Genomic DNA, 27,492 nt, shown 5'->3' on the forward strand with positions numbered 1-27,492 from the left:
CATCAGCACAGGATGAGCAGTTCCCAAAGTCATCCCTTCCCAGCTAGGCAGTATGGCCAAATTTCCCTGAGCACAGGGGTACCGTGTGCCGTGGCAGCAGGCAGACAGGCTGAAACCCTGGGAGCTGCATATCCCAGCAAAAAGGGGTTGGATGGCCACCTCATCTCCTCTCTCTGATCATTAATTCTGTTCATCTTCCTGACAAGACCAGCACAGGCACTACATTTTGGTATGTGTGTCGAAATCAATAGGAGGCCAAAGCAACACCTAGAAATGCAGGAAGAGAAAGAGATTACAGTGTTGCCCAAATAAAACCCTGAGCTGTGGGAAATTCCTGCCCAGGTCATAAAAAGCGACCTCTGCACCTCCACCATCCTGGGATGGATTGATGGTCTGCTCATGTCACAAGGGGTTAGGCTGAGGAACAGCCTGGAGTTGTTTATGATTTTGGTGCCCCTTGGACAGTTCAGTGGGCTGTCACCTCTGTGACAATCGTCCTGTGAATTTACAAAGGCTCTGTGGAAGAGAAAAGGTTTGTGTGAGGGGTCGAGCTGCGTGACAGGTTGCTCTGCCATTTCATGCGCTCGCCACTCAGGCAGGTGAGCAGCTACCAAAACCCTCTAAGCATCTCTCTCCCTTTCAGAAAGACCTCTGTCTCTTGAGCAAGCTGCCTGTGGGCAGCCCCCTGGCTGTATGTGAACAAAAGCAGCCTGTGTTTGCAGGCCTGGGCAATGTTTTTGCTCCAGGGAGTCTCCCATTCACGAGCTGCCCTGCTCAGGAGCAGGGTTTCACAGGCGCCTGAATTGCCAGCTGGTTCACAGCACAGCAGCACATGGCTCTGACCTGCAAGACACAGGGAACAAGCTCCCAGAGAGTGCAGCACCATGGCAAGCTGCTGGTCTGGCTGTCACTCCCTCTATGGGGCAGGTCCTCAGGACACTCATCTCTTACAGCCAGTCCTGATGGCAGTGGCAGTGCTGCTGGGGAAACTTGTGTTCTTAGGAAGACAATATCCAACAGGGTCAGACCCAGCTCTGGGACACTGAGCTAAAGAAGAATGATTGCTACCCTCAGCAGTGACTGCTCTCCGGCCTCTTTTTTTTTTTTTTTAAGACGTCCTTTGGTATATGGGAAAGACAAAAAAAAAGAAAAAAACACATCAAAAAAATTGAACCACATGTCTTGTTGGCAGAAAAAGAAAGAAGTGTTTTTGCTCATGCCATGAAGACATCATCTGTGGAGGTAAAGCCTGTAAAGTTTCAGAAAACCAAGGGCCATGATGCTGAGGTTAACCTGCTCCTCCTGTCTGAACTGAGCACTGCTTCCTCCCTCACAACCCACCGGCAAGGTCAAGAACCAATGGCTGGGGAGAGATGCTGCTGTTCACCCTGAAGCTTTCCAGCTGATGTCTGGCATCCAGAGAGAGCTGGGCAACTCTTGTGATTCACACAAGATCCAGAGTAAAATGTTGCTGAATGAACAAACAGATTCTGGTGTAAGCTCTGACAGCAAGTCTCACATTAAAAACAGAAAAAGGAAAAGAAAATTTGTATCTGATTTTGTAAACATTCTCTCAATTGGATGCAAATACTCACTCACTTTGGATGTCCAGTTCTGAATCTGCCTTCATGAGCTCTTTGCTGTTTTTCATCATCCATTCCAGCAGACACCTCAGAGCTCGCTTCTTACAATTCAGAGCATTTTAAACCCTGGAAGAGGAAAATGCAGGTACCTTTTGGGGATTAAGAAAACATCAACATCCATGCATGGAGATATGAAGCCCAAGAGAAAGAAAAGCCAGGAAATCAAGGGGCAGCTCTAAGCACTGGTATTTTGTGCCACTTGCAGAGTCAGCCCTGGAGGGAGGGTGTAGCAGTTGCAGCACTGCCAGGGATATGTGTGTGGATGGAGGGCAGTGTGTCCAGCTCCTGCCATGCAAATCTAGGCATACTGGTACTTAAATATGGTTGGCTTTAACAGACTTGTAAGAAAACCCTAAGTGAACATAACATGGCTCCTTTCCAAAGAGCATTTCCTGAGGCTTAGCTGCCCGAGACAGTCTGATTTTACACATTGCTGTGCATGGTCTTCTAGCTGCATGTTAGTAAAACATGAAAAAAAAAAGTTCAGCTTTGTAAAGTACTGGGGGTGTGTGTGAAAATGTAAGCACAATTTTATTTATAATGCATTATCACCAAGATAGGGAGTAGCCACATTAAAAGTGATAAAAACAAGATGGAAAACTAGATCTTGCTGAGAATTTTTTTTACAAGTTCACTCACTGTTGCTTTAACCAGCAGTGCTGGTGCAGCAAAAGGATTCCTAATCAGTCACTAATGCATGATTGTTTAATTTTAATGGGCATGATCAATACCATCCGCTCCTTCTTTAAATGCTAATGAACACTTTAATACAACAGATGTGGACAAACAGTACATTGCAGATTAAAATGAGGCACAGCACTGAATAGCTTACAAACAGCAGAGGAATCCTGCTGGACATCTTGACAAACAACCACAGGCAGCTGATAAATCTTGAATTGCCACCACCAGTCCAGAGTGTCTCAGGTTTGGACAACTACACTGCCATCCTGATCACCCCAGAAGAGAAAGGTGCCCTTCCAAACCCTTGCAATTTCTTTCTTAGGATTTGTGCAGGCCCAGATGTGATTCCTGAGATGCATATCCAAATTTTAATAGCACAAGCACATTTTTAGCAACTACTCTCAGGTGCAGTTACTATTAGTTGGTATCCTCCAACCCATTTTGGTCATGGCAAGAAATGTCGGGGAGGATCCCCAACCTTTACAAAATCCCAGTCCCCTCCTAAGTTGTGACAGAGAAACATCCAGTACTAGATTGTTCATGTCACCCAAATTAGTTGTCAGGCTCAGTAAACCAGGGCCAGAAGCTGGGTTACTAACTAGCTTTTAGCCAGTTTGAAGCAACAAGAAAATGGCAAATGTTGTTACCGCAGGGCATCACATGCAGCTGAATTCACTTCAAGGTAAAGCTTCTATTTTTTTCTGCTCTTAACTGTTGTCAGAGGTAAAGGCACTTCAGTGACAGAGATGCAATTCCTGACACCTGGTGTCATTTGTGTCTTGCTCCATTGGTTTTGGTGGACCCTGTCTTGAATTCATGAAATGTGAGTCCCAGTTCTGGTAGGTATTGGAAACTCACCCCAGGGCACAGCCCTCACTGGGGCTGGTGGCAATCAGAGGAAGGAGAGTTGCATGTGCCCACAGGAGTGGCCTTTGTGTGGAGCAGGGAATTTAGAACATCCAGTGACAGGGCTATGGTGATGCCCCCTCACCCTGAGCAGGTGACATGCCAGCAGCTCTGCCAGCATTGCTCACAATGGTGTGCCAGCGAGTACCATCTGGGATGGATGGTGTGCAGCACCCTGTTCAAAGGCATCTCTAATTCACAGTTCCTTGGCTTTCAGAGTGTACCATGCATTGCTTTGGGTTCAGCTTCCTTTATCTCTTTCTTCCTTTTTTCTTCTCTTGCATCTTGTGAAACCCCAAATTTTTTTTTTCCTTTTTAATTGTGTGAAATCAACTTGGAGTGAAAAGGCCACGAAGAAACTTTCTGACGCCAACTGAGTCTAAGCTGTGTCTTTGTTCTCAGCAGAGCTAAAGACCACATTAATCAGAAACTTTGCTGACCTTGTCTTTACTACCTGAAGACTGAAAGACAAAAGCGACACAGTCTGGCCATTTAAAAATTCAATTAAAAAATACCAGCTGCACAGGGATAAATATTATCATAGACCTCAGTGGGGTTAGTTGTAACTATGATAAAAGGCAATGCCTTCTTCTCACTCTATTTTAATTTTTTTTCACCAAAAGAATAAAGCATAGTTTTTGATTCTCCTTCTGATTAAGACAACTGTGTATGTGACAGAGTGTGCTCAGTGGTGTTGGGTAGCTAATGTTGCGGCTTTTAATAAGGAACAAAGTAAGAAATTCCTGAGAAGGGATGGCAAGCTGAAAGTGGAGAAGTGAAGCTATTAAAGTGGACCTGAAGAAAAATGTCCCTGTGTCCCTTTTTTTCAGATTATGCTGGTCTGATAAAAATACTACCTCTTCCTAAAGCCCTGGCAGAAGCATAATAGACAAGGGGCGAGGAGACCCTGCTCAGAGCTGGACTCAGCATCTAGAGGCAAAGTGAGGTGAGGAGAGAGGTAACAGCACAACTCTCCTAAGGATGAAACGGAGAGCCTTTCATTGTGGCACCTGGCTGTGCCTTACGGATTTTATTTTTGAAATATTAAGCAAATGAGTGGATATCCAGTCAGCTGAGTACACAAGCAGCCAAACAGAGGGGAGAAAATCAAATAAAATCCCTTGGTGCTGACAGTGACAGGAGGAGAGGTGGCAGCTCCCCCTGTCCACTGCCAGGCCACAGCCAGACGGGTACCGGCTTTGGTGCAGCAAATTTAATAGGAGCAGGCATATCTTCTCTGGGTTGAACGTTCAGTTAAATAAAGGGCCAAATTCCTCTCAGAACATCCTCCGGCCCCGCCAGCTCCCCCTGGCTCTGTCCTTTCCCGGCTTGCCGGAGGCCTGCCTGTGGGGTTTCCTTGTGTGCTGCACCTTTATCCATCCGCCCTCGCTGGCTCTGCTCTGCCCTTCGCCCCTCCTGGGCTCGCTGTCACCCTGTGGGGGCATGCCAGGGATGGCCGTGGGCTGCGGAGGGGTGCGGGGGTACCTGCGGTGCTGGGAGGCCGGGGGGGCCGCTGGCAAAGAAGTCCTGCTGGGTCTCCCCGCGTGCCGAGGGGGCACTGGCGAGCTGGTCCCGCTGCGCCGCCCGTCCGAGGAGCTGCGGGAGGTAGCGCTGTGCGAGGCGTTTCTGCCTGTGCCCGCAGACCTGTCCCTCTCCGAAGGGGTGTCAGAGGCTGTGCTGGAGGCGCTGCTACCTTTTGAGTTCAAGTGCAGATTTGAAAGGTTTCTCATCAAACTGTGTGACAGGGGAGAGGAATTCCTCGAGTGGCTGATGGATGTGAGCTGGTGACTGACCGGAGCACGTGTCCTCCTGACGGCAGCAGCGTAGGAGTCCTGGCTGCGAAGGTAGGGCAGGTAATGGGTGACTGTGGTCGGGCTGTGGGGGTGGCCGTGCTGGAGAGAAATGGCTTTTGCTATCTGGTGCATGCGCAGTGTCTGCATCCACTGACTGTCAGTGCCTGGCAGGGAAATGGAAACAGAGTCAGCTTTCTGTAATCGATGGAAAACAGCTCTCAGGTTTACCGAAGGTGTGAGGTTAGGTACCAGCGTTTCTCTCGGAAGAACCTCAAACCACCCTTCCCCTCCTAGCCTTGCAGCAAATAGTCCTAGGTTTGAGTATGTTCAGTGTTATGGTTGAACATAATGTTGGGCTTTTAAAATAGCAAGTGATACAGATATTTTTGATGCCACTGCAGATTATGGAGCTTAGACCAGAATACAGTTACTGAGCCATCGACTTGGCTCTTCAGGTGGGTTCCCACTCCCAGGTGCCTCCTGGGCTTTTGAACCCAACCTGGTTTTAAACATGCCCTATGATGCTCTTAGCAACCTCAGCAGATTTCTCCACAGCTTTCATTACAGAAGAACCTGGAGACCTCCAGAGCAGGCACAGACATCACCCCAAGGTACCAGTACTGCTGCAACATTGCCTTCCAGCTGCATCTCTCCCATCCAGCACAGTCGTGCTGTTCGCAGCCCAGCACAGAGAGGAAGCGGTGCAGAGCCAGTGCAAATCCCAGCTGTGGCAGCCACGTTCACCTCCTCTGGCTCCAATTTCTTTTCAAACTACTATACACCACAAAAACCAGAGCTACTTCAGTTGTTGCTGCTACTACAAATTCAGAATTCAATCCACTTGGCATCCAGCTTCATGCAGAAAACCCGCTCTGTATGTGGAAAAGCCAGTGAGGCATCAGGCTTCAGCCAGCCTGGCTCAGACAGTGCTTAACTGTGAGCAACTCAGGGTATTACAGTTCCCTCTACATCTACTGTCACAGCCCTGGGGTCGTAACAAAAGTTGTAGCTTTCAGAGATCAGACTGAAGTGGTTTTGAAAGTCAGTCCTGCGGTTTCCATGAAAGCCTTTAGCAAATACAATAGCTGTAAATTTTCCATTTGAACTGCAAGGGCTGCCTGGTTTGCTACTTCGTGGGTAGAGCAGAGAACAGGAATTCCTCTTATCTGAGGCCACAGCTCTGGCCAAAGATCCATGGGGAGCAGGTAAAATAATTTTGTTCTAGAGAGATTTGAATGATTTGTCGTTAAAGATTGCTAATATCATTCCAACAGGAAAGCATAACCCTTGCTGCCTCTTGCTGGAACACTTCACTGGCCATGGGGAGTTTTGTGGGAGCTGGATAGCGGCTCTGTCCTCATTAGGATTGCTCCTGTTAAAATGTAATGGATGATCTCTTCCACTCCTCTTTTCCCCAGACTTTGTTTGAATCCAAAGAGATTTAAATCACTTCAACTTATTGTCAAGTATGTCAAAAGGAAACTGTCTTTCCTGTCGTGGTGTGTGTGACACCGACACAGCAGATAGGTCCACCTGCACTTAGAGGTGAACCTTCTTTCAGAGAAAGACAGATGGGAATTGTCTCCTCTGCTTCTTAACCTCCTTGAAAGTCATGGTTTCAAAAGAAACATGCATGCCAAAGTGTACTTGATAGACACTATCGCCTCTGTCGTTCCCCCGTGCCCTCCTACCAAGGATGTGGATGTAAATCACAGACCTCATAAACCTGGAAACAGCAGGCTCAGGACTCGAGTTTGGGTTTTCATCTGTTACCAACACTCAGGTGGCCATCACAGGCCCCATGGGACCAGTGCTGATCTCCCTGAGCAAGGGGCTCCCTTCAGACTGTTCAGTCCTTGCTCCTTACAGCCAACAGCAGTTGCCAGCCCAGGATCCAGCTGCCCAGGCAAGGATCTCCCAGTGTGCCCTGTGGGGCTGCCTCTAATGGGTTGGAGGGCTTCTCCCTCACATGGTCACTGAGCCACCAACTCTGTACACTGAGTTAAGTGCTCTGTGTGGTAGCCCACAGAGGTAGTACCTTCACTGCCGGTTATTTTAGCCTATTAGACAGGTATTATCCTTACCTCTGTGCTTGGATTTGGTGGTCTTTTAAACCTGGGATAGGTGGTCTGGTAAAGAAGACAGGCCAGAAGGTTTGCTAGAGCTGAGGCACAGCTTTCGTGCTGGCTGGTAACCCACCTGCTCTGAACTGTGCCTATTCAATCGGCTGCTGACAATACATTAGTGCCTCCATGTAACTCCTCCAGTGTGCCAAAGGGACAGACAAGCTCTCCCACCACTCACTGAAAAAAAAGCAACCATTTCGCCTTACAGCGGCCAAGCCAACCTGTGAAGATACACACCACACTTTGGTATGGCTGCAGGGTTCATCACCCCAAAACCAGGGTAACCTCTATCTGCAAAGCTATCTGCAGTAAAGATGTGTCTTCTAGGACACACTCTAGGTGCCATTAGCATTACAAGACGTAATTGTGTTGCAAATGGATCACAATTGCTTAGTAATAAGCACACCCATTTTAGATGCGTCTGTAGTCCAAGTCCAGCACCTCTGGCTTCACAAGGCCATTCTTCTACAGTTGCCAGTAGTGTACAAAATTGAGAAGTTCTTCTTCTGCTCACTGGCATCTTGTTCCAGCTCCTGTACTGCCCCTCAGGTGTCCCAACCCAAACACTTCTGAGAAAAACAGCTTGGCTACCAAACGCTTTTACAAAAACAACAGCACATCTTAAAGGCAGAACTGTGCTAGAGTCAACTGAGCCAAGTGTGAATCTGTCAGCAGCATACATTAATTAGGAAATGAAAACTGGAAAAGTGGAAATTGTAAAGCCCACTGCATTATTAAATGTATCTCACTGAACAAATCAAGCCCCAGAACCCATAACAAACACCATTCCAGAAGTCAGATAATGATGAGCTAGGGCTGGCTCAAATGGGCAAGCTGAGCTGTGGAAGAAGAATGCAGTGGGAAGATTTCCACAATTCCTCACAGAAGAGCAGGATGTCAGGAGCACTTGTGTCTGCCAGGCTGGCAGTATGGTACCTGTCAAAACAGCCTATCATCCACAGGGGACTTTTTGGCACCCCACATGCAGCTTCTGAGGCTACAGCCTCAGTGTGTGTGTCCCCCTGCAAGAGCACTGGCCAGAGCAAGAGCAATCTGCACCAACACATCTCTAACAGGAGGTGCCCTTTATCCAAGCCCATCCATGCAAAGCTGTGTGCTGGGTGGCTAAGGGTGGGAGGGAAGAGCTGGCCGAAGCACTCTAGTTGAGTTTGAGCTTATCACCATGGACTGCTTCCAGCCTGCTTCCTATAGGAGCATACAGGTCATTCCCCTTATCCTTCAGAGACAGGTAACAGACAGCCCTACCAGAGGGAAAAATGGATCTGACGGCCACCAATGTAAGCAAGTTACTCAGGGACATCAAGACTGGAGGCAGCCTGGGCTGCAATGATCATTGGTAGAGTTTGCAGTTCTGAGGGACATGGGTCAGGTAAAGTTAGGCTCACAAACTTTAGAAAAACAGACTTCCAGCTCCTCAAGGACATAGTCAATAGACTCTCCTGGGGACAAGGGAGTGGAACAGAGCTAGCAGATCTTTAAGGAAGTCTTCCATAGAGTGCAAGAGCTCTCCAGGAGCAAGAAATTGGGCAATGAAGGCAAGAGACTGGTGTGTCTGAGTAGAGAACTGCTGGTCAAAGTCAAGGGAAAGAAGCGAAAGCACAGCAAGTGGAAACAAGGACAGGCAACCTGGGAAAAGTATAGACCAGAAGTTTGGTTGTATAGGGATGTATTGAGGAAGGCCAAAACAATGCTGGAACTGAACCTGGCAAGGGATGCAAAGAATAACAAGAAGGGTTTCTACAGCTATGTTAACAAAATAAGAAGATCAAAGAAGCTGTATCCCCCTGATAAACAGCACTGGAAAACTGGTGACAACAGATGGGGAGAAGGCTTTGCCTCAATCTTCAATGGCAGCCTCTCTTCCCACTCCTATCAAGTCAATGGATAGCAGGATGAGGACTGGAGAAGCAAAATGCTTCCTGATCTCAAAATGATTCCTGTCAGTGGACAAGGGAAGAGCTACAGATGTCATTTATCTGGATTTCTGTAAAGCCTTTGACATGATCACCCCCAACATCCTTCTCTCTCAATTGGACAGAGATGGATTTGCTGAGTAGACTCTTAGGTGGATAAGGAATTGGTTGAATGGTTGCATGCAGAGGTCAATGGCTCAGAGTCCTGGTATACATCAGTGACAAGTGATGTCCCTCAGGGGTTCATATTGGGACCAGTGTTATTTATTATATTCATCACTGACATACAGAGGGGTCGAGGGCACCCTCAGCATGCCTGCAGGTGACACCAAGCTGAGTGGGGCAGTTGATGTGCATTGACTTTTTGCTGTTCTCCCCATATACACCCTGCCTATGTCAGCAATAAAGTTCATATGTGTTGACTCACCTGAGTCGGATCTGCTCCGTGAATTCCCCTCCGAGTTGGGGTGTGAGGTCTGTATCATGAGCTGTACTGCCTCAACCTCGTCCTGTGCTTTCATCTTGCTCCAGCAGATAGCTTGGATGTGCCTCGTGCTTTTGGGAGCTCTAACATCACTCTGCTCAGGAAGGACACGAGTGTGAGGATGTAACAACACACAACACACTAAGCTCCCCTATGAGGGGACTTCCACTAGTGCCTGGGTGGCAGCAGTGCTTTCAATATAGAGTCTGTCTTGCAAAACCACTTAGCTAGTTCTCAAATATTTTTAGACTCTAGATAATTTTGGCTGGTACTTGTGATTATGCTAAAAATGTGGTAGTGAATAACTGCATCAATTCTTGTATGCTGTGGAGGAAAGATCTGAAGGCCTTCCTCTAGAAACACAAAAATACATTTTACTAGTTCTATTAATGTGAGCATCAACTGTGCACTGCTTTCTGCTAAAAGAGGTAGGACTAAGCAGGTCCTTTTGCAGAGGGACCCCCAACAAAATTTTCCTGGAGTATCAAGCTCTTCAGACTGCTGTTAAGGACCTATGAATCCTGTGAGAAACTTCAGCCTGAAAAAAACTGCTTCAGCACTTCTGAGACAAGCAAGGCCCAGGATTTCCCCATCTCTCCATCACTGCCTGAATCCTTGTTCAGGACAGAGCTGCAATCTCATTTACTAACCTTCTTCTGACACACAGTAAGTCTTTATAAAATACTTAAAATCACTTTTGTAAGTAACTGCAAACTCTTTTTACAAAGCTAATTTCTATCACATCAAATTGTATTCGGGATTTTATTTTATCTTATCTTATTCTGGATTTCTCATTTTCTATCTTCTCCTGTTGCTTCTCTGCTCTCCTAATTAGCACATCATTGAAAAGATAAAAACCAGCTTCTTTAAATAATGCAAACATCACTGACCATTACACTTCAACCAAAAGGAGCTTTCATCCTTGAGAACAAGAGCCATCCCAGGCCGCAGTCTGAGGCCATTGTCTCTGTAAACTTCATTCAGCTTTTGCTCTGGACTTTATATTTTACAATTAATTACAGGCTGCTGAGACTTGATTACAGGATATAACAAAGCCAGAGGATGTTATTTCCACATCTCCTGTGTAGGTTTTATCTTGGATCAACTATTTTATTTGTTTCTTAGATCTTACCTCATATGTAACAACACATTCTACAGACTGGTGTTCTTCTATGCCCACAATCCATTTCTCCATTACAAACGGTGGCTGGAAAAAACATGGTGGGAGTTTTATAAGGTGCTCTTCACTGCCCCACTTGTTTCTAAATCACCCAAAAGGTATTTACAGCATTTGCCTCTTTTCATTCATTCCTATATTGTTAACATCAATACTAATCTTAACATTTTATGAGACAAAGCGATATGTTTTTGAAATATTTACTTCCCTGTTTACAAAAGGAAACTGAGAAGAGATTTCCATACATAACACACAGCAGATGAGACAACATGGAATTTTTTTGTGGGGGCATAAACCTTTTTCAATTTCACGCATGTACACTTTTTTTCCTGCTAGATCTACAGAAGAAAACATGAACAAATATCTATAGATTCTCAAAGATATTCCTTGACAAATATAAAAAGGTTGAAGTATGTGAAAAGGTAATGGTACTGTATGTAGCTGTTAGTTTATTTAATTTCACAGCTTTTTTAAAGGAAAAATTGAAATGTCCAAGATTAAAATTAGACAGAAAACTAATATAGTAATAGCAACAGTAATAATAATAATAACCAAAAAAACCCCACAAGTGTTGTTACAGAAATCAATAATTATAAAAATAGTATTAGCATGAATTAAATATTAGAATCTTCTTTGGCAAATATACCTATTCATATTTTCCTTAAAATTTTTACTGTTTACAATCTGCTTTTTCATTTTTTTCCTTCAGAAAAAATAACTAAAGGCTTCCCCACCAATTTTGCCCCAAAAACTCACAGCTAAAAGCACTCAAGAATTTGGGTGTTTTTACCAGTGCACATTAGAGCAGCATTCTAATTGGCAATCAAGCTGTATATTTTTTCACTTAGAACTTTATTTTGTTAGCTATTATCAAGGGGAGCATATTAATAAAAACAAACAATTAAAATAATAGCTAACAAAATGCCCTCTGTGTTAACAAAACTTCTGTTCCTTAGGAAAAAGCAGTCTAAATGCTTACTGGTAAATATTTACAGGCAGGTTCTGAAACAGGGTAAAATGCCCAGTGACAATGAATTGCAGATGTTCAGTGCTGTACTTTCTGCAATGGGTTTCAGTCTTTGCAATCCACTGTTGCATGAAAGAGAGAGTTTTAGAACCAGGTAAAATTTCTAAAACAGTGCCAAAAAGAAGAAAAAAAAAAAAAAGAAAAAAGCCAACAAAACGCCCCCGACAAATTACATGAAGTTTCTGGAACATTTAAATTGGTTTCTTCTCTTGAAAAATCAAGCAATTTTTTGAACATTCTTTTCTTCAAAAGGGGTAATAAATTCAGAGGATACAACATGGAATTAAAACAAGAAAATATAAATTAGTTCCTTCTCTTATTTGTCTATTGTTAACATTATTGTCAGCTTAAAGGAAAACCAAAATACCTAACTCCTATTATGATACAATTCTATTTAAAATGTGCATTTTATTTAAAAGCTGTCAAGAGATTGAGCTTCTGCAAGCACAAAAGTCGACTGCTGTGGTATTTTATGTCTTTGTTTGAGATCTGTGAATTTGTGAAAGCTTTAAGACTGTAAATACCTTCGTCATCTTTAAAATCTCTACATCAGGTAGGTTAGTGTTGAATGTCACATCTTTTATGTAGGTTATTGCAATTTCATCCCCGTCCATCTCCATGTACATTTTCCATTTACAATCCTATGAATAATAAAAAAAAAAAGAATGCTGGATTGTTAGAATACAAATAGGAAAAAAAACCCCCAACAACAAAACCCAAAATGAAACAAAACTGAAAGCCGAAGCAACCTGAAATCTAATCCTCAATATATGAAGGGAAAAAACAACGCAGCAAGAAAGTTAAGGAACATATACATGTTTTAGGATATGCATGTTTGCAGTACAGTGTTGATAATGGAAAACCCTCAGTCTTCTTGTTCCCTCTTCTCTTAGCTCAACCTGTGAGGCAGCAGCCACGCTGACAGGTCTGATGTCTTCCAAGGTGTGGTGTCCCTGAATGGCCTCATTCAGACAGACAGCCTGTTGCAGCACGTGGCTTGGGAGCTCTGCACACCCACCCTGGGGCAGTGGGGGACAGGGCAGTGGTGGGAGCCATCACTTGGGGTCACAGCCAGTGCTGGCAGCCAGCCCCAAGGATATCGTCTTGGTGAACCCCAGAATAAATGACCAGAGTCTGTGCAACATCTTCAAGACAATCACTCAAATAATGGGCAAAAGGATGAGCTTGTTCTTACAGCTCAGTTATTTTAGATACTGAGAGCCCAGCGAGGCACTGAGCATCCTCAGCTTGCGTTTGCCTCCAATTGCACTATTAATTATAAACAAGGTCAGCTTAGAAAATAATCACAGTGAGTCTAATAAACCAAAGCAATAAAAGGTATCCTTAATTCCCTGAGCTGAACAGGGGACCAACATCCCACACTTTGCACAGGTGTGAGCCTGCAGAAAGTGACAGCTGGCAGCATCCTGCAGGACATCCCACACAGACTGAGTGCTGGAGCTGGGGTTCGTGTCTGTGGCCAGGGAGGCTCCCACTGGGGACCAGAGACTGCTTGTCCATGGTGCAAACCAGACAACATTTGCTGGTCTGCCCAGCAGGTGCTTTGGGGATGAGGTACTGTGCAGTGCACTGAGCTCCTTCAAAAATCAGTCCCCTGAGGGACCACAGGGCTACAGTGAAGCAGTGTCTCTATCTTCATACAGGAAGGAGGGAATCTTCCCTTCACGGAGACAGGAGCTCCTCCAGACATGCCAGGGGTTCAGTAGGGTCTGTGTCTGCCACAGGCCACCCGTAAGGCAGGTGTGGGCTCAGTGCATGCAGGAGGCAGTCTTCACCTTGGTTTTGCTCAGAAAATGCAAAAACTTTCAGTGGGGACACAGATGGACACTTCGGGCTGCAGGCTTGTGTAAGGAGCTATCTGCACAGACAAACGTCCAGCAGCCTAAAAAGCATCCGTTCACACAGGTGATTTCTGCTGGTGTCTGCACGTGTATCTCTCATAAATGTAATGTAGGAGCTCAGCCCTCAGAAGGCTCAAAGCTTTCCATCATGCATTGAATTGGTAATTCCAAGATAAAAGTAAACTGAAATATAATCATTTCTGAACTGCAACAAGAAATTATGTTTATGACAGCATTTGGCCCTGTGTGTCCATCTGTCCCCATTGAAGGCTTCCACATTTTACAAGCAGAGAGGGTGTGTGAGTTGGTTTTCGCACTACCCTGGTGTGAGTTTGAGTGATGGGAACTGCAGTTCAGTGGTCAGGGCACCAGCCAAGACTCAGAGGCACCAAGTTCAATTCCCAGTTCTGCTACTGGCTTCCTGTGCAACCTGATCAGGTGCCAGAGTCACGCTGTGCCTACATTTCCTAATCACGGACTGTATCTCTTTGCATGTCTCTTTTCTGTCCTGCTTTTTGCATTTGTGAGCTGACCCAGGGTAATGCCTGTCCTGTCCCAGGCAGTTCAGCACTGTGCACTGGCCCTGACATTGGCTGAGCAGGCCACGTGCTTTGAAACAGCAACAGCAAAGCAAGTTGTCTCTGACTCCTCCTCATCTCTCGAACTGTGCTCCTCTCCTTGCCCACAACGTTCTTGCTGCCAGACTTTTTTGCAGGACATTCATGCTTCTGCCAATCAAACCTGAGGTTAGAGACAAGATGCTTGATGACATTTCTAAGTTTTATGAAAATACCTGAGCCAAGAAAAGAAAAAAATATTGACATAAAGTACTATCCTCCAGTTAGTTCAGCACATCTGCCATCTCTGAATAGCACCAGTGCCAAGCACCTGAGAGCTAGAGCTGCACCTTGTGCCAGGGCTCCCAAGCCCTCCTGACTCAGGACTTCGTGCTGTTGACTCACATTTCCCTGCAGACTAGATATGACAAATATGATCTCATTTTAATAAACAAAATAAATCAACCTACCACTTCTAGAGAAAAGTCTGACAAGCATCCAAGGCCTGACAGGGGGTGGGCACTGCCGCTGCCTATCCCCTTGCGAGATCTGCCACACAGGCAGGATCCCTCTCCATGTGGTCACAGATCAGATTGCCCCACACAGGGGTGGGTGGATACCTGAGGCCTGCACAAACACTGCCTTCCTCAGCTCTGAACTGCATCTTCAGAGAAACTCTCCTGTCCCTCAAATCCAGTCCCCAAACCTTTGGTCCTCCTTGGAGCCCTTCCAGCAACACTGTGCCGATAGCAAGAGGACAAGGTACCATACTAGGATACCCACTCTGTTCCCTCAAAAATTCATGTCTCATTTTATTTGGAAAGGTTTTCATTCTGTGTTATTAGAAAATCATTACTGGAAAGGAGAAAGAGAGAATGAGAGAGAGAGAAGGAGAGTAAGAGGAAAGAAAGGGAAGGGGACATTAGGAGAAAAAATGAAAATATAGGAAGGAAGGAAGGAAGGAAGGAATTCGGAAGGAATTCGGAAGGAATTCGGAAGGAAGGAATTTGGAAGGAAGGAAGGAAGGAAGGAATTCGGAAGGAAGGAAGGAATTCGGAAGGAATTCGGAAGGAAGGAAGGAAGGAAGGAAGGAAGGAAGGAAGGAAGGAAGGAAGGAAGGAAGGAAGGAAGGAAGGAAGGAAGGAAGGAAGGAAGGAAGGAAGGAAGGAAGGAAGGAAGGAAGGAAGGAAGGAAGGAATTCGGAAGGAAGGAAGGAAGGAGAAAAGGAAGGAGAAAAGGAAGGAGAAAAGGAAGGAGAAAAGGAAGGAGAAAAGGAAGGAGGTAGGTGACTTTAGAATCAAGGCACTTAGCAAATGTCTAAGATAAGTAGGTGGCTACTTGTCTTACAAACCTAGTAACCATTTTGTTCAATAATGCAAGATTTGTGTGCTGCAGAAAGGGACATATTTCCCCATCTTCCAGTGGAGTTTCAGGTTCTTGTAATAGGAGATGCTCACCCATTTAAGCAAAAATTTGACTAGAAAAACCAAGCATACGAATTTCAATTCTTTGATGAATTGTAGCCATAAGACTTCTAAGATCAAAACTACTTTTAGTGCCAGGCGTATGTGGGAAAATAATTTGGAAATGGCTTGTTCAAAGTGTCTGGTTGATAGATATGCTTACACAAGTCCTTCAAAGGGACTTCCTGGGACATCTTATTCAAGCATTAAAATACCTCCCAATATCTACCTGCTTGATTTTGATCTAAATAAAAAATTCCAGCTTTTTGTTTTAAAAATTTATCTTGTTTCAGAACTGAAAGGCACAACCTGCAAAACTCTGTGTGAAAACATTTCTGAATAACACTTGGACAAAGCCAATAAATGAACAACCTCTGAAAATTATTGTAGGAAAGAAAAGCAAATCACACATGTATTTGAGCTGCTTCTCCTTAGCTTTGAAACAGAAAGTAAGAACACTTTAAAAATTAAGTCTCCAGCTTACTGTGGTGACAATACTCCTTTAACCCCATATGCGCTTATGTCTGCAAAAAAAACCTGAAAGGAAAATGAAAAAGATCAGGCACAGGCTCTAAACAGCAAACACACATCCTGCAACAACAGCTTAAAACCTTTGCTAGGGAGGCACTCCATTTTTCAAGGGGGCCTAAATCAAGGATTAATTTTAAAATCACTGGTTGCAATAAACTTTTTTGGTTTTTTAAAGATTGAAATAAAAATCGAAATGGCATTGTAGCAGATAACTGGATATTAGAAGAAAAGTAAGATGTAGTGCAAGATGAAACAAATATGAAAAAAATGTTGGCCATGCTGATACTAAAAGTAGTAGCATGTTGATGATTTAGGTCTCCAGAAGCTCCTTTACATTCTTAGCTATTATCTATCTCGGCTGCTGAAACCTGCTGTTTTAAAGGCATTAGAGTTGAACATCTAGTGACAGCACTTGGGTTATTTATCATTATGTATCACCCTGCTACACTATATTTTATTATACTGGATTTAAGGGAAGATAACACAATTATGGTTAATTTGCTTCTCTTCTTTATATATATAGTGTCATGACCCACCACAGCTTTGTCCCATGAGATATTTTTAACCAAAAAGAAATCCACAAGAAACTCTCCCTAAAAATTCCATTAATAACCTCTTGTAGCATGTATAGGTTGCAGGGTCTGGAACTAAGAATGTTTTAATCTCTTCAGCAAAACAATGTCTCATAATGATGTACAGGACTATTGCTGCACTGATGAAGAATCATACATAATTCAGCACCTTTCACTTGGCACCACTGTGATATCCTCATTAGCAGTGGCTCACAGTGGCTGTCAGATGGTGTCCATGCGAATGCAGGCATTATATTGTCTTTGAGATGTGCAGCTGCTTCCATGACACTGCCAGTATATAAAAACATGACGCCAGTTTGTTTTATTTAGTGCTAAACCTTCCAGTTTGTAAAAACAAGGCTGACACAGAGCCTGACATGAGGCAGTGAAAATAATTAGCTCTCATTTTCTCAGCCTCCTATTTCCTTCTCCCCGCTGTGTTCTCTTTCCACTAAACCACCACATGTCAGTCGAAATGGGAGGCAATTAGTGGGCTCATTTCAGTCCCCACAACTGTGCTGAAAAGAAAGTATTTATGATGGCACAATGAACAGCTGAAAGATTAAATAACATTTGCCTTTTGAAAAGAAAATGACTTCTAGCTAAATGGGCAATTTTTGATTATTCTCAAACAAGCTTAGAGTAGTTGGTTTTTAAAATACAAGAAAGGAAAATGAGTCATTTTTAGGTGAAAGAATCAAATAAAACTTGACACAGTAATGCAAATAACTGATGTTTTATTGCAAAATATGTAAATGTGTTATACCCTTAACAATGGCTGGTGTCTCAGGTCAGGGCAGGCTGCTGCCAGCCAGGCTCCAGCAAGAGAAGGTGGCTCCACCGCCGGTTTTGTTTCAGCTGTGCAGGCAGAAAAAAAGAGGGGCGGAGGGGAGGCCTTGCGAGAGAGATGGTCTTAAAATGTACAGAAACAAAGCAAGCAGAAGATATATTTATGTTATCAGTTGCCTGGGTGCCTCCTCCGAGCCAGAGCCCGTACTCCTCTGCAAGGCAACAGGCACTGAATGGCTGCAGCTTTGCCTGGAGAAGCGCGAGGCCCTGTAACACCTACGCAGCCCAACCAGCAGTACCAAAAATATCTGTCCCCTGACAGCGCCCTTCTTCAACATCCAGCGCGGTGGAGCTCTGTGCACAACAGAGTGGCCCATAATGGTAAATACCAGGCACTGCTGTGTGTGCCCCGGGAACAGGGGCTTGCAGCAGGCAAGGCAAGAGCTCAGTGACACTCCAGCATTTACCAAAAGCTGCCCTTGCCATGTGATCAGAAGCAAACGGGGGTGTTGCAGTCGCAGGCACCATCTACATGAGCAGCCTGCTTGCAACAGCAGGATCAAGGTGGAAGCATGAAAAACGAATCCCTTCCCTGAGGCCTGCATGGGTGCCCTCCTGTACTGTCCCCCAGTGGCATTTCCTGTGGACAGTGTGCTGGAGCTGTGTGGACACCACACCCCCACTGCAGCACATGGAGGTGACTGCTCACACTCTGGGGCTTGCAGCTCTGCAAGACATTGGCTCTAGGAACAAGGGTGCACAGGAGCTCAGGAAAGGCATGGCAGGGCCACAGGACATGTCCTGCATATGCTGGGAACAAAGGCTCCTCTTCCAGGCTTTTGTCTGGATGGCACATGCCAAGGCTACAGATCACTGGGAACCTGTCTGTGCTCCTGCAGACATATCTGTGACCAAGGCTGTACAAGAGAGATATCATGTGGAAGACAGCAAGTTAATTCAGTGGCCAAGGTATAAAAATAAATCTTTAGATTAAAAAGTCTAGAAAGTCAAGTGAGCAAAATACCTAGCTGAAAAGTCTGTATGTCTCTTCAGGGCTATGGAATAATTTCTAATGGGAATCCCTGGTCTAGCACTGCCTACACAAGCATTTTTAAAGGTCTTAGCTTGACTTTGACCTCAGTTACACATGGATGCTACAGCTGGAGCAGTCCCAGTGGAGATGATGGAGTTATACCAGTTCCACCTCATGCAAAAACAATACATGGTCCTGAAAAGAGTCTTTGGAAGAAAATATCAAGAGTTCAGATCACCTGCACTGATCCACCTTCTTGGCAGACTATGTTATTCTGTTCTTAATGGTGGTGGCAATATTTTAATGTGGCTGTGGTTTTATTTTACAGCTTAGGTTATTTTTTGTGTCCCTTCACAAAATAGAATAGGAGCAAATCTATGAAAATAGCACACAAACACAGCTACTCTGATTCTTGCATTAACTATTAGTCTTTAGTAGTGAAAGCATTGTGCTTTGAGATGGAGTTAAAGAGAGAGGATTTGGAAGATGAGGTTTTGAGACAAGGATAAATAACCCCATGTTAGAAAGTCAAGGCACCTGTGATTATTTTGCAAAGGAAGGATCAGAAAAAACCAATTCCTCTTCCAGCTATACTTACTGAAGAGGGTTAAAATACCTACAGAGCATGGAGACTATAAACGACTGAAAAACTGTAAAACTGAAATTTAAAATTTTATACCTTGGCTCTTGCTTTATTTTTAAGAAACTAAAGAAAGGACTTGTAAGCACTGATATAGCGGGAGGGTGGAGAGGAACAAACAGCAGAAATGGTCTCAAGCACTTGTGAAACCGCAATCCAGTTACAACTACTTCAGTGCTGTTTTTTCATGTAGTGCCTGCATTTTGCCAGCCTAAGCCTCTCCACATGAAGAGTTGGTCATAATGTCACTTTAAAGTAGCCTTAATCGTATATTACCTTTTGCACTATACGTTTAAATAATAGCATTAAAATATATCTCAGTTCAGATAGTCGAGGCTAGAAAATAGTTCACACAGTTAGCAGATGGTTTTGAAGAGGCTCTGCTCCTTACCTTGTCAAATGGAGAGAGAGACAACTGGGGGAAATAAGGCAAAATGGTGAGCCAACTTCAAGGCTTTGTGTTTGGATATAGGTCAAATTGTGCCACTATTGGTAAAAAAGGAAAACATTCAATGGCATAGTGAAATCTGCCCCTTTGAGGACCAAAACTAAAGAATGCATCAATAGAAGGCAAAAGGACTGTAAGGCGTCCTTCTCAAGGGGTTTGGTGATTCATCAGTGTGGAGCTGACATAGCTCAGGCACCTTTCCCTGATTGGGAAATTTTAATGAGCCATCTAGGATGAGAAAGCCATTGAAAATTCCCCCTGCAGTCCTGCAAATCAGCTCAAGCCACAACTGCCAGGATTTGTTGTTTTACTCTCCATCTTGGAGTTAATTGGTGGTCCCCTGCTTTTTTTTTTTAATTTGTGGGGAAAAAAAGTCTAAATCTATCACCTTTCAGCTCATTGGGAATTGTGTACAGAAAGGTCATGAAAAGGCAGTGAATGGAAGTAACCACATAACTTGAACTACAAGAGTTGGAAAAGAAACCTCTAAAAACCAGGTTAGCTTTGCGGTGCTCACTCCTGATGCATTCAGAGAGCACAAAGGTCAACGGAGCTTTTATTGCCTCCAAAGATGCAGCTAAAAAGGGAAGGAAACTGTAATGAAATGACTGCATCTGTCAGCTGGTGGAAACCAACATAATCCCACTACAAGATGCAGTTTAAATTAGATAAAAAATATGGGGCTGGTAAAGCTGTTTACTGGGAAGTCAGTGTTTCATTCAGCATACAGAAAAGGCTGAACATTCAAATGCTGGCCTGAAGCATATCCAGGAGGGTCCTTGCTAAAAGGCACTGCCATTCCTAAGGCCCTTAAGTTTCTGCCTGCTGACGAAGGAAGGTGTGCTGGCTGTGCTGATGGGGCACGGCACAGTGCCCGGGAGAGGACACCTGTGCCCTGAGGAACCATCTTCACACACAGATGGTGCTGTGCTCTTACCAGCCAAACACATCTGAATCAACCTGCACCCCTGAAATGGTTTCTGGGTCCTGGACCAGCTTCTCCAGCACTTTTATATCCAGTGGTACTTCTCTTTTTTCCGGTCATGATGCTCTCCACGGCTGTGCCCACTCCAGAGCTTTAGTTTGGACCAGGAGGCTTTTGTCCTGTGTGTCCATCCTGTCCCATGCTTGGGCAGAGCCACCTCCAATGACATGGATGGGCTTGCTTCCAGGTGCAACTAGAAGATGCACCACAATAACTAAAGGGAACTTGACCCAGAAGACCAGCACAGAGCCAACCTGGTGTAAAATCTCCCAGCATGACCTGTTCTCCTTACAGAGCCCTCCCAGCTGAGCCTAACAACCTCCCTTGCTGTACACAAGTCTAGCAGCCAACACATCACCCAGGAAACACACACCCTCAATGTGTAACCCAGATTTGAGCTTATTGCTTCTTTTTACACATGATTAGAACAGGAGAAATGCTTCTTAGCTAGGCAGCTGGTTATAGGGACTGATTAGGGTAAAGTTCCTTTGAGAAATTTATTTTTAAACAGATGTAGGCCAGCTTTTTAGCTATAAAGATGGTGGAAAGTATGATCCCAAGTGCTTCTGCTGACCCAGTTTTACAGGAGCAGGCACCACTCTTTTGCAAAAATGGGACAATAAAAGAAGTTTAAACCTTTCGATCCTGGTTTTTGCCCTATTCCCAGTTCGTTTTGGAACAAATCTGGATGGCAATAGTAGCTGGCTCAAAGCGGCCTCTAGGGGAGCTACAAGATTGTATCCACGGGTTTTCAAAGAAGCAAGCTAGCCAAATTTCCTATACAGTATGTGCAACACCAGTCTTTGTTAGTGTTACATTTAATGCAAATTACTTGCCCATGTTGGCCCTAGCATCCTTCCCAAAAGCTCAGACAATCTACTTCTTCCAGTCCACTTTTTCAAACTGACTCTTCTGCAACATCTTTAAAGGCAGGTACAAGTTAACGTGCAGATCTCAGACAGATGTTTCCAGCCCAGACATATTCAGGGGACAAACTGTGCATTCCCTGGAACGGCATCACGAAGCACATGGGGTGCTGCAGCAGGGCAGCTGACAAGGAAGGCATGCCTGGCATGCAACCACAGCTTGGGATGGAATGGCTTCCTTAGAAAAGGGCCCAACAGCACACAGAGCAGACAGAAGCAATTAGGAGCTCACAGGGAAGGCAGGACCAAATAAAAAACGTTGTCAGAAGCCTGCAGAGGTTATGTCAATACTACACAGGCCCATTGAACTAACTCTGCCCTCTCTTAACAACTCAGCTTCTGTCCCATAGACTCTGCATACAGTCTCATTTGCACATTTTGCTGTCATGGCTAAAACATCTACTTATCTTCAAACTTTAGAGGTGTTAGTACAACATGAATTTCTCTACAGTGTGCAGAGGTCTATTTGCTCCTTCTTTTGCTCTTTCCTGGGGGTGATTGCCCACCACCCTGCACTATGGCTCACAGCCTATATTGGAAATGGAAGGGAGATATGAGCTATTTCATGGACTTTTAGTTCCTTGAAGAGTTAGTTGCACATGGGAGAGAAAAATGCACACCTACAAAAAAGCTGCTGTACAGCTGCATAAGCAACATGCATTCAAGAACACTGTAACAGTCTAAGTAATTCACATAGTGATAAAGAAGATTTTTATAGGAAAGAAGTACTCAGGATAAAAGAAACAAACTAAAAAAGAAAATCTCCTGACAAAAAGCTTTTTCAAATTGATAAAATTATTTCAGTATGAGTACAAGTTCCTACTAAGTTCAAACCTAAATGCTTTCTCTGCAAGCACCACCAAGTACAGAAATCAAGAGACTTCTGCAAACAATATGCCCTGAAAGCAAAGCAGCCAGATAACACAAGATGAAAGTCAGCCTCCCACAAGTTTAGGGTGGACACACAATGCAGATTTATCAAATACAAAAGGAAACAAATCCTGCTGTCACAACCCCTGACTCTAGCTCAGAAATGCTTTGCACACCATTTCCACATAGATGATTAATTCTAAAACCCTTGAACTCAGAGTCCATGGCAAGCTGGACAAAGAAAACAAAAAGCACGGGACAAACCTCACTCTTGAGAAAAACAATGTGGTAGAAATCCTTTGCTGGAACATCTGGAGTCATCAATGCTCCTGTTACACAGGGTGTAATGAGAGATCCTTGAACCAGCTCGGCTCGGAGCTGAGGTTTGATTAGGATGTGGCACGCTGGCAATTGCCTTTTACCAGCTGAAGTGCAGCAGTTTTGTGCAATGTGCTGCAACTACCCCTCCCTCTTTCCCCAGTAACATGAGGGCACACAGTCACCACCAGGACCAGTCCCATCCTGCCCAGCCAGCAGCCATGCATACCATGTATTTTCCAAACTCCTCTTGGTTGCATAAAACAGTATCTCCTTTCTGCTGAGACAAAAGGAAATCTGCCCACCAACATCAGGCATATGCCACGGCTCAACTGTTTTTAATAAACAGGTTATTATTTTACACCCATTGGGATAAAAGGAATAAAATGAAATCCCAAATTACAAAAAATACAATTTAAAGAATTGTTCACAAGAAAACAAAAGCTTCCAGCCAAAACTTTCTGTGCCACTCTTTCCTTCCTTGCCTGTTCTGGGGCATGGTTCCTCATCACTGACGCAGCCCCATTTGCCACCTTGACATTCAGTTGGCACTCTCCAAAATAAGAGGATTCTCATGCCAATTTATCTTTTGTGTCCAGAAGATACTGGGCCCTCTGAGTAGGGACTCTTAATCAAACCACCTGATCTAGCACTCCCAGCTTACCTTTGGACCGTTTCCTGGCTTCAAGTGATAACCAAAGACAAGTTCAAGATTCACTACTTTCTCTATGCTTTCTTCAGCTCCACCTGCAGAATCCTGCCAAAAAAAAAGGCAAAGGTGAGAATTTACATCTACCACAACCCACTGGGAGACAGGAGCACACCCTTTGGTGGCAGAAAGGATTTGCCTTTCAGATGCTACAAGTCTGACAGGCAGCAGAAAGGAGACATCACACCCCAAGAGGGGCAAAGGCTTCTGCATGGGTTTAGGGTGGGTGGTGGATGGCAACTGGGAGATGCTGCACAGTTTCTGCTCCTGGCTGAGCTGCTCTGGCACAGTGCAGTGTCCCTGTGAGCATTGTGGCAGCCTCTGCCCTTGGAATTGCAGCTGGCACGGCAAGGCGGCAATGCTCTGACTTTCATTTTCCCCTCCAGGGAACAGAGTTTTGCTATATGCAAATTCGCTTTAAGTGGATTTCACTCTATAGCTGTGCAATAAATTATGACTAAAAAAGCTACTTCAGGATTTGGGGTCTAGAATTCCTTGATTAGTTCACTGAACTAAATCAGGCAAATATTTGATCTAGCAACACCAAGGTTCCCAAACACTCTCTCCCTTTTGCATGGGTCTTATTACTGATATCAGAAAACCAGTTGATTAACGTAAGGGTGACTAGACACTAAATCATCCTTCTCTCCTATAACATTAGCAAACTGAGGAATCATGGGATTATTCTGGGCCAGGAGTCTGCTGTTCTTCAGTGGTAACCAGCTGGTGGCAGCAGTTTGGAGGGATGGCTCTTCAAAGTAGTTTCTGATTAATGACAGCAAACTAATCACGACCAGTTGTCTTTTAATTTAATTCCACCAGCTCCATGATAAAATCTTAGAACCGCCTTGAAAACAACTTTTATTATCCTATTACTTGTTCTGATGTGACCCATTGCTGCTGTTGACTCTCTGCATTTGTTCCAACCCTCTGTAGGAACTACAGCCTTGTCCTCCCCTGAATGGGGGCAAGTTGAGACATGAGAACAGTGAAATATTCATACCAGCACGAGAAGTATGTCTTATATCAACAATGAGACTTGCCTTAATTAATGGCGGAAAATGAAACAGATTTAGGTAGTCATGAGTTAACTTCTCGATAGCAGTCTAGAAAAAAAAATCAACAAAACCAGATGGCAGTTATTTAGAATCTCATCCTGCAAATACCAGCACAAAAAACAGCACAACTCCATGTGCCCTCTATTTTCCACTGTGGATACATTAGGGCATGTGTGAAGAGTTTAAAATACAGCCCTGTCCAGTAAACTGTTGTGGTAGATTGGGCCCGATTTACATTCAGAATCAGATCTGCTTAATCAGAAAAAGAGATGTTCAGGAGCTTGTTTTTGTTGTTTTTATTTATGCTCAAATCAACCCAGGAAGCTGAGATCTTTCATTCTGGACATTATTGACTTTATTAAGTTTCAATAATTTTCCCTGTAGGAAATGTAAATTAAATATATCAGTAATGGTGTGTGGGCATGGAAAAAACGGCTGATGAGCAAAAGGGGAATAAATCTGTGTGACTTACGAAGCTAAATTTGCAGGACTAGCAATTACAATACAAGTGTCTCTTTACTAGCAAATTGTGATCTAAAATGATTGAGACCCAACAAAATTATAGATGCTGCTTTTAGAAAATCCCTTTTCCAAAGCTGACTGCCAGAAAACGGAACTCTCTCCTGTGGCTACAGCACTAGTACCATTGCTGCTGTCATGATCACATTTTCCAGACCGTAATTTTCTTAACCCATCACAAACATTAGATATTTAAAACACTGTTTTAAAGCAAAGTTCTAAGAGTAAAGAAACCTGGCTGTCAATCAGCTTTAGAGTTCTCCAACTGAGTTTTGTTAGTCTAAATATGCTTTACACTATAAATGAGATCTGGAAGTTGAGAAGTTGATATTTCAGTTCAAATAACTGTTTTTGTATCTGTTTCTCCTTCAGCTAAAGAGAGCTCTCTCTGAAGATTCCCAAGCTTTTCTGCTAGGAGAATGGCTCTCCTAGGTGAATCTGTAGCAGAACTGCCATCCAGCTCACCAGAAAACCAAGAACTTTAGAGGAGTATAAAGACCAGAGCACATTTTCATGCCTCATAAAATGCTCAGGTTGCTTTGAGATCCATATGAAGCTAGAACTCCATTTATTTTAGATATCAAATATGTTCTCTTTTTAGCTTTGTAACGTTTTTTGTTGCTAATACTACTGAAACCCCAGAGACTCTAATAGTCACACTATAACCTAGTGCAACATTCAATATATGCTGATAATACCTTTAAATGGATGATGTGTCCTCTGGAAACAATTCCCATGTCCTTTAGATCCTCTTCTTCTAGAAGAAGCAATTGCTTCCCAGTGATATGATGTTCCTTAAACAAGCTAGCATAGACACTCATTTCACCAGAAGTATCGCCTTAAGATAAAAGAGGTTATTCAAAAATCCACACAGCACTTTACTGGGGGGGGGGGGGGAATGAATAAATGTATATTAGTTCATAAATATAAATATGAAAGTACACATGAATAGCTTTTACCTTTTCTAGTAAGTTGTTGCATCCAGAAAAACTGCAAAAAAGAGGAATCAATCTTGAAGTTCAAATTATCACAATCTTGTATTACAGTTATTTGTAGTTCACAAGTAATCATCGTTTTTAAAATAAAATTTAAAAACATTTCTCACTTTGGGATGACTCAAGATTCACCAATGCAAGTGATTACTTCTATTTAGCTTTTCTAACCTGCCTTCCATTTTGCAGCCACCTTTCTCAGTTTATTGTCATGAAGAACTGAAATGACTGAAGCGGAAGCTGAGAAATGTCACGTGCTACAAGGACTGAAGTGAAGGAGCCAAGGCTTTTATAGCTTTTGCACTGGCTTTCCAGACAGTCCTTTGGTAAATGTCAGCCAAACAACCCCATGATGCACAACACACAAAGAGAGTGCTTGATAGGACATTGAAACACATCACTATGCCAGAGATAAAGCACTGATGTGTCTTGTTTAGCCTTTTAGCTGAATAAAAAGGTAAAAAGCACTCAATGCCATTATTTTATATGAAAAAGAGGTTCCACACCCCCTAAATAGCCCCAAACTTTTTTCAGTTAATTGCCATCCAGGTGGCACACAGTGGGATAAAACCTGTCCAGGGTCAGGTCTTTGGGCACTTCCACATTCGTTAAAGGAGGACTCAGGAATGCCCTCCTGGTTCCTGTCAGTTCCCAGCTCCCACTGTTTTCTGGACACTGGAGAATGTGGCTGTTTCAGGAAGGTAACTCAAATTCTTAATTTACTCCTGGTCATTTCCAGGCCTTTCTGGGACACAAGTTTCACCAAACAAACAGCATCTCACCCTAGATGTTCTGATCCAGCCCTCCCTCCCACCACACCCACTGTAATTTGTTAGAGAGCTCCAGCAGCACAAGCCTGGCCACATTAACACAAAATACTCACCACATCATCTTCGGTCCATGCACAAATATCAAAGGAGGGCAGCAACTGTGTGAGAGATACGAATTGAAAAGAAAACCATCTGACCATTTTTCTCCCCTCCACCCAAATTTTACTCTGGTGGCCGATACTATTCTGTTCCTTTTTCCCTGCAAAGCGCAGGACTTAGGCTGTGACTTGTACTGATGTACTAAACCATTGGATTCACAGTGATCATGGGCTGGCTCCAACAGCATGTTGGCAGTGTTAAATCAATCCTATCACTCTCTGCAGGTAAAACTACCAGCAGATCTCCAACAAAAACAACTCAGGAAGCAAGAGTAAACCATCTGATGGCAAGGGACTCTAGCTGCCTCTCCTCTTGGTTCTGACACTACAGGAAGGCTTTTGCTATGGCTTTGGTACCACTTGATTTCTGCAATGAAAATAATGCTGGGGTTATGACTCCCTCCCAAATGATGGACATTTTCTGCAAAAGGAACGGAAAATTTCACTGGACAGCAGCAAAAACAGAATTTGGAGTCTGGCCACTGCAGATTGTCTTCCTGTCCATGTACAGACAAGTCTCT

At 43.9% G+C, this 27,492-nt stretch overlaps 1 protein-coding gene across 1 annotated transcript; it reads right to left on the reverse strand.

The window, feature by feature from the left end:
- Window positions 1–4,232: 4,232 nt before the first annotated feature.
- LOC309575018 (mitogen-activated protein kinase kinase kinase 20-like) lies at window positions 4,233–26,960 on the reverse strand. Its single transcript, XM_082285146.1, has 9 exons — window positions 26,927–26,960; window positions 26,011–26,041; window positions 25,750–25,889; window positions 24,518–24,580; window positions 23,430–23,522; window positions 12,296–12,412; window positions 10,700–10,774; window positions 9,511–9,661; window positions 4,233–5,187 (listed from the first exon to the last, which is right to left on the reverse strand). The coding sequence occupies exons 2-9, from the start codon at window positions 26,030–26,032 to the stop codon at window positions 4,508–4,510; spliced, it is 1,341 nt and encodes a 446-aa protein (XP_082141272.1). The 5' UTR covers window positions 26,033–26,041; window positions 26,927–26,960; the 3' UTR covers window positions 4,233–4,507.
- Window positions 26,961–27,492: the final 532 nt, after the last annotated feature.

Source organism: Coloeus monedula, assembly GCF_965178545.1.
Source record: "Coloeus monedula genome assembly, chromosome: 7".
In the NCBI taxonomy this organism is placed as follows: Eukaryota; Metazoa; Chordata; class Aves; order Passeriformes; family Corvidae; genus Coloeus; species Coloeus monedula.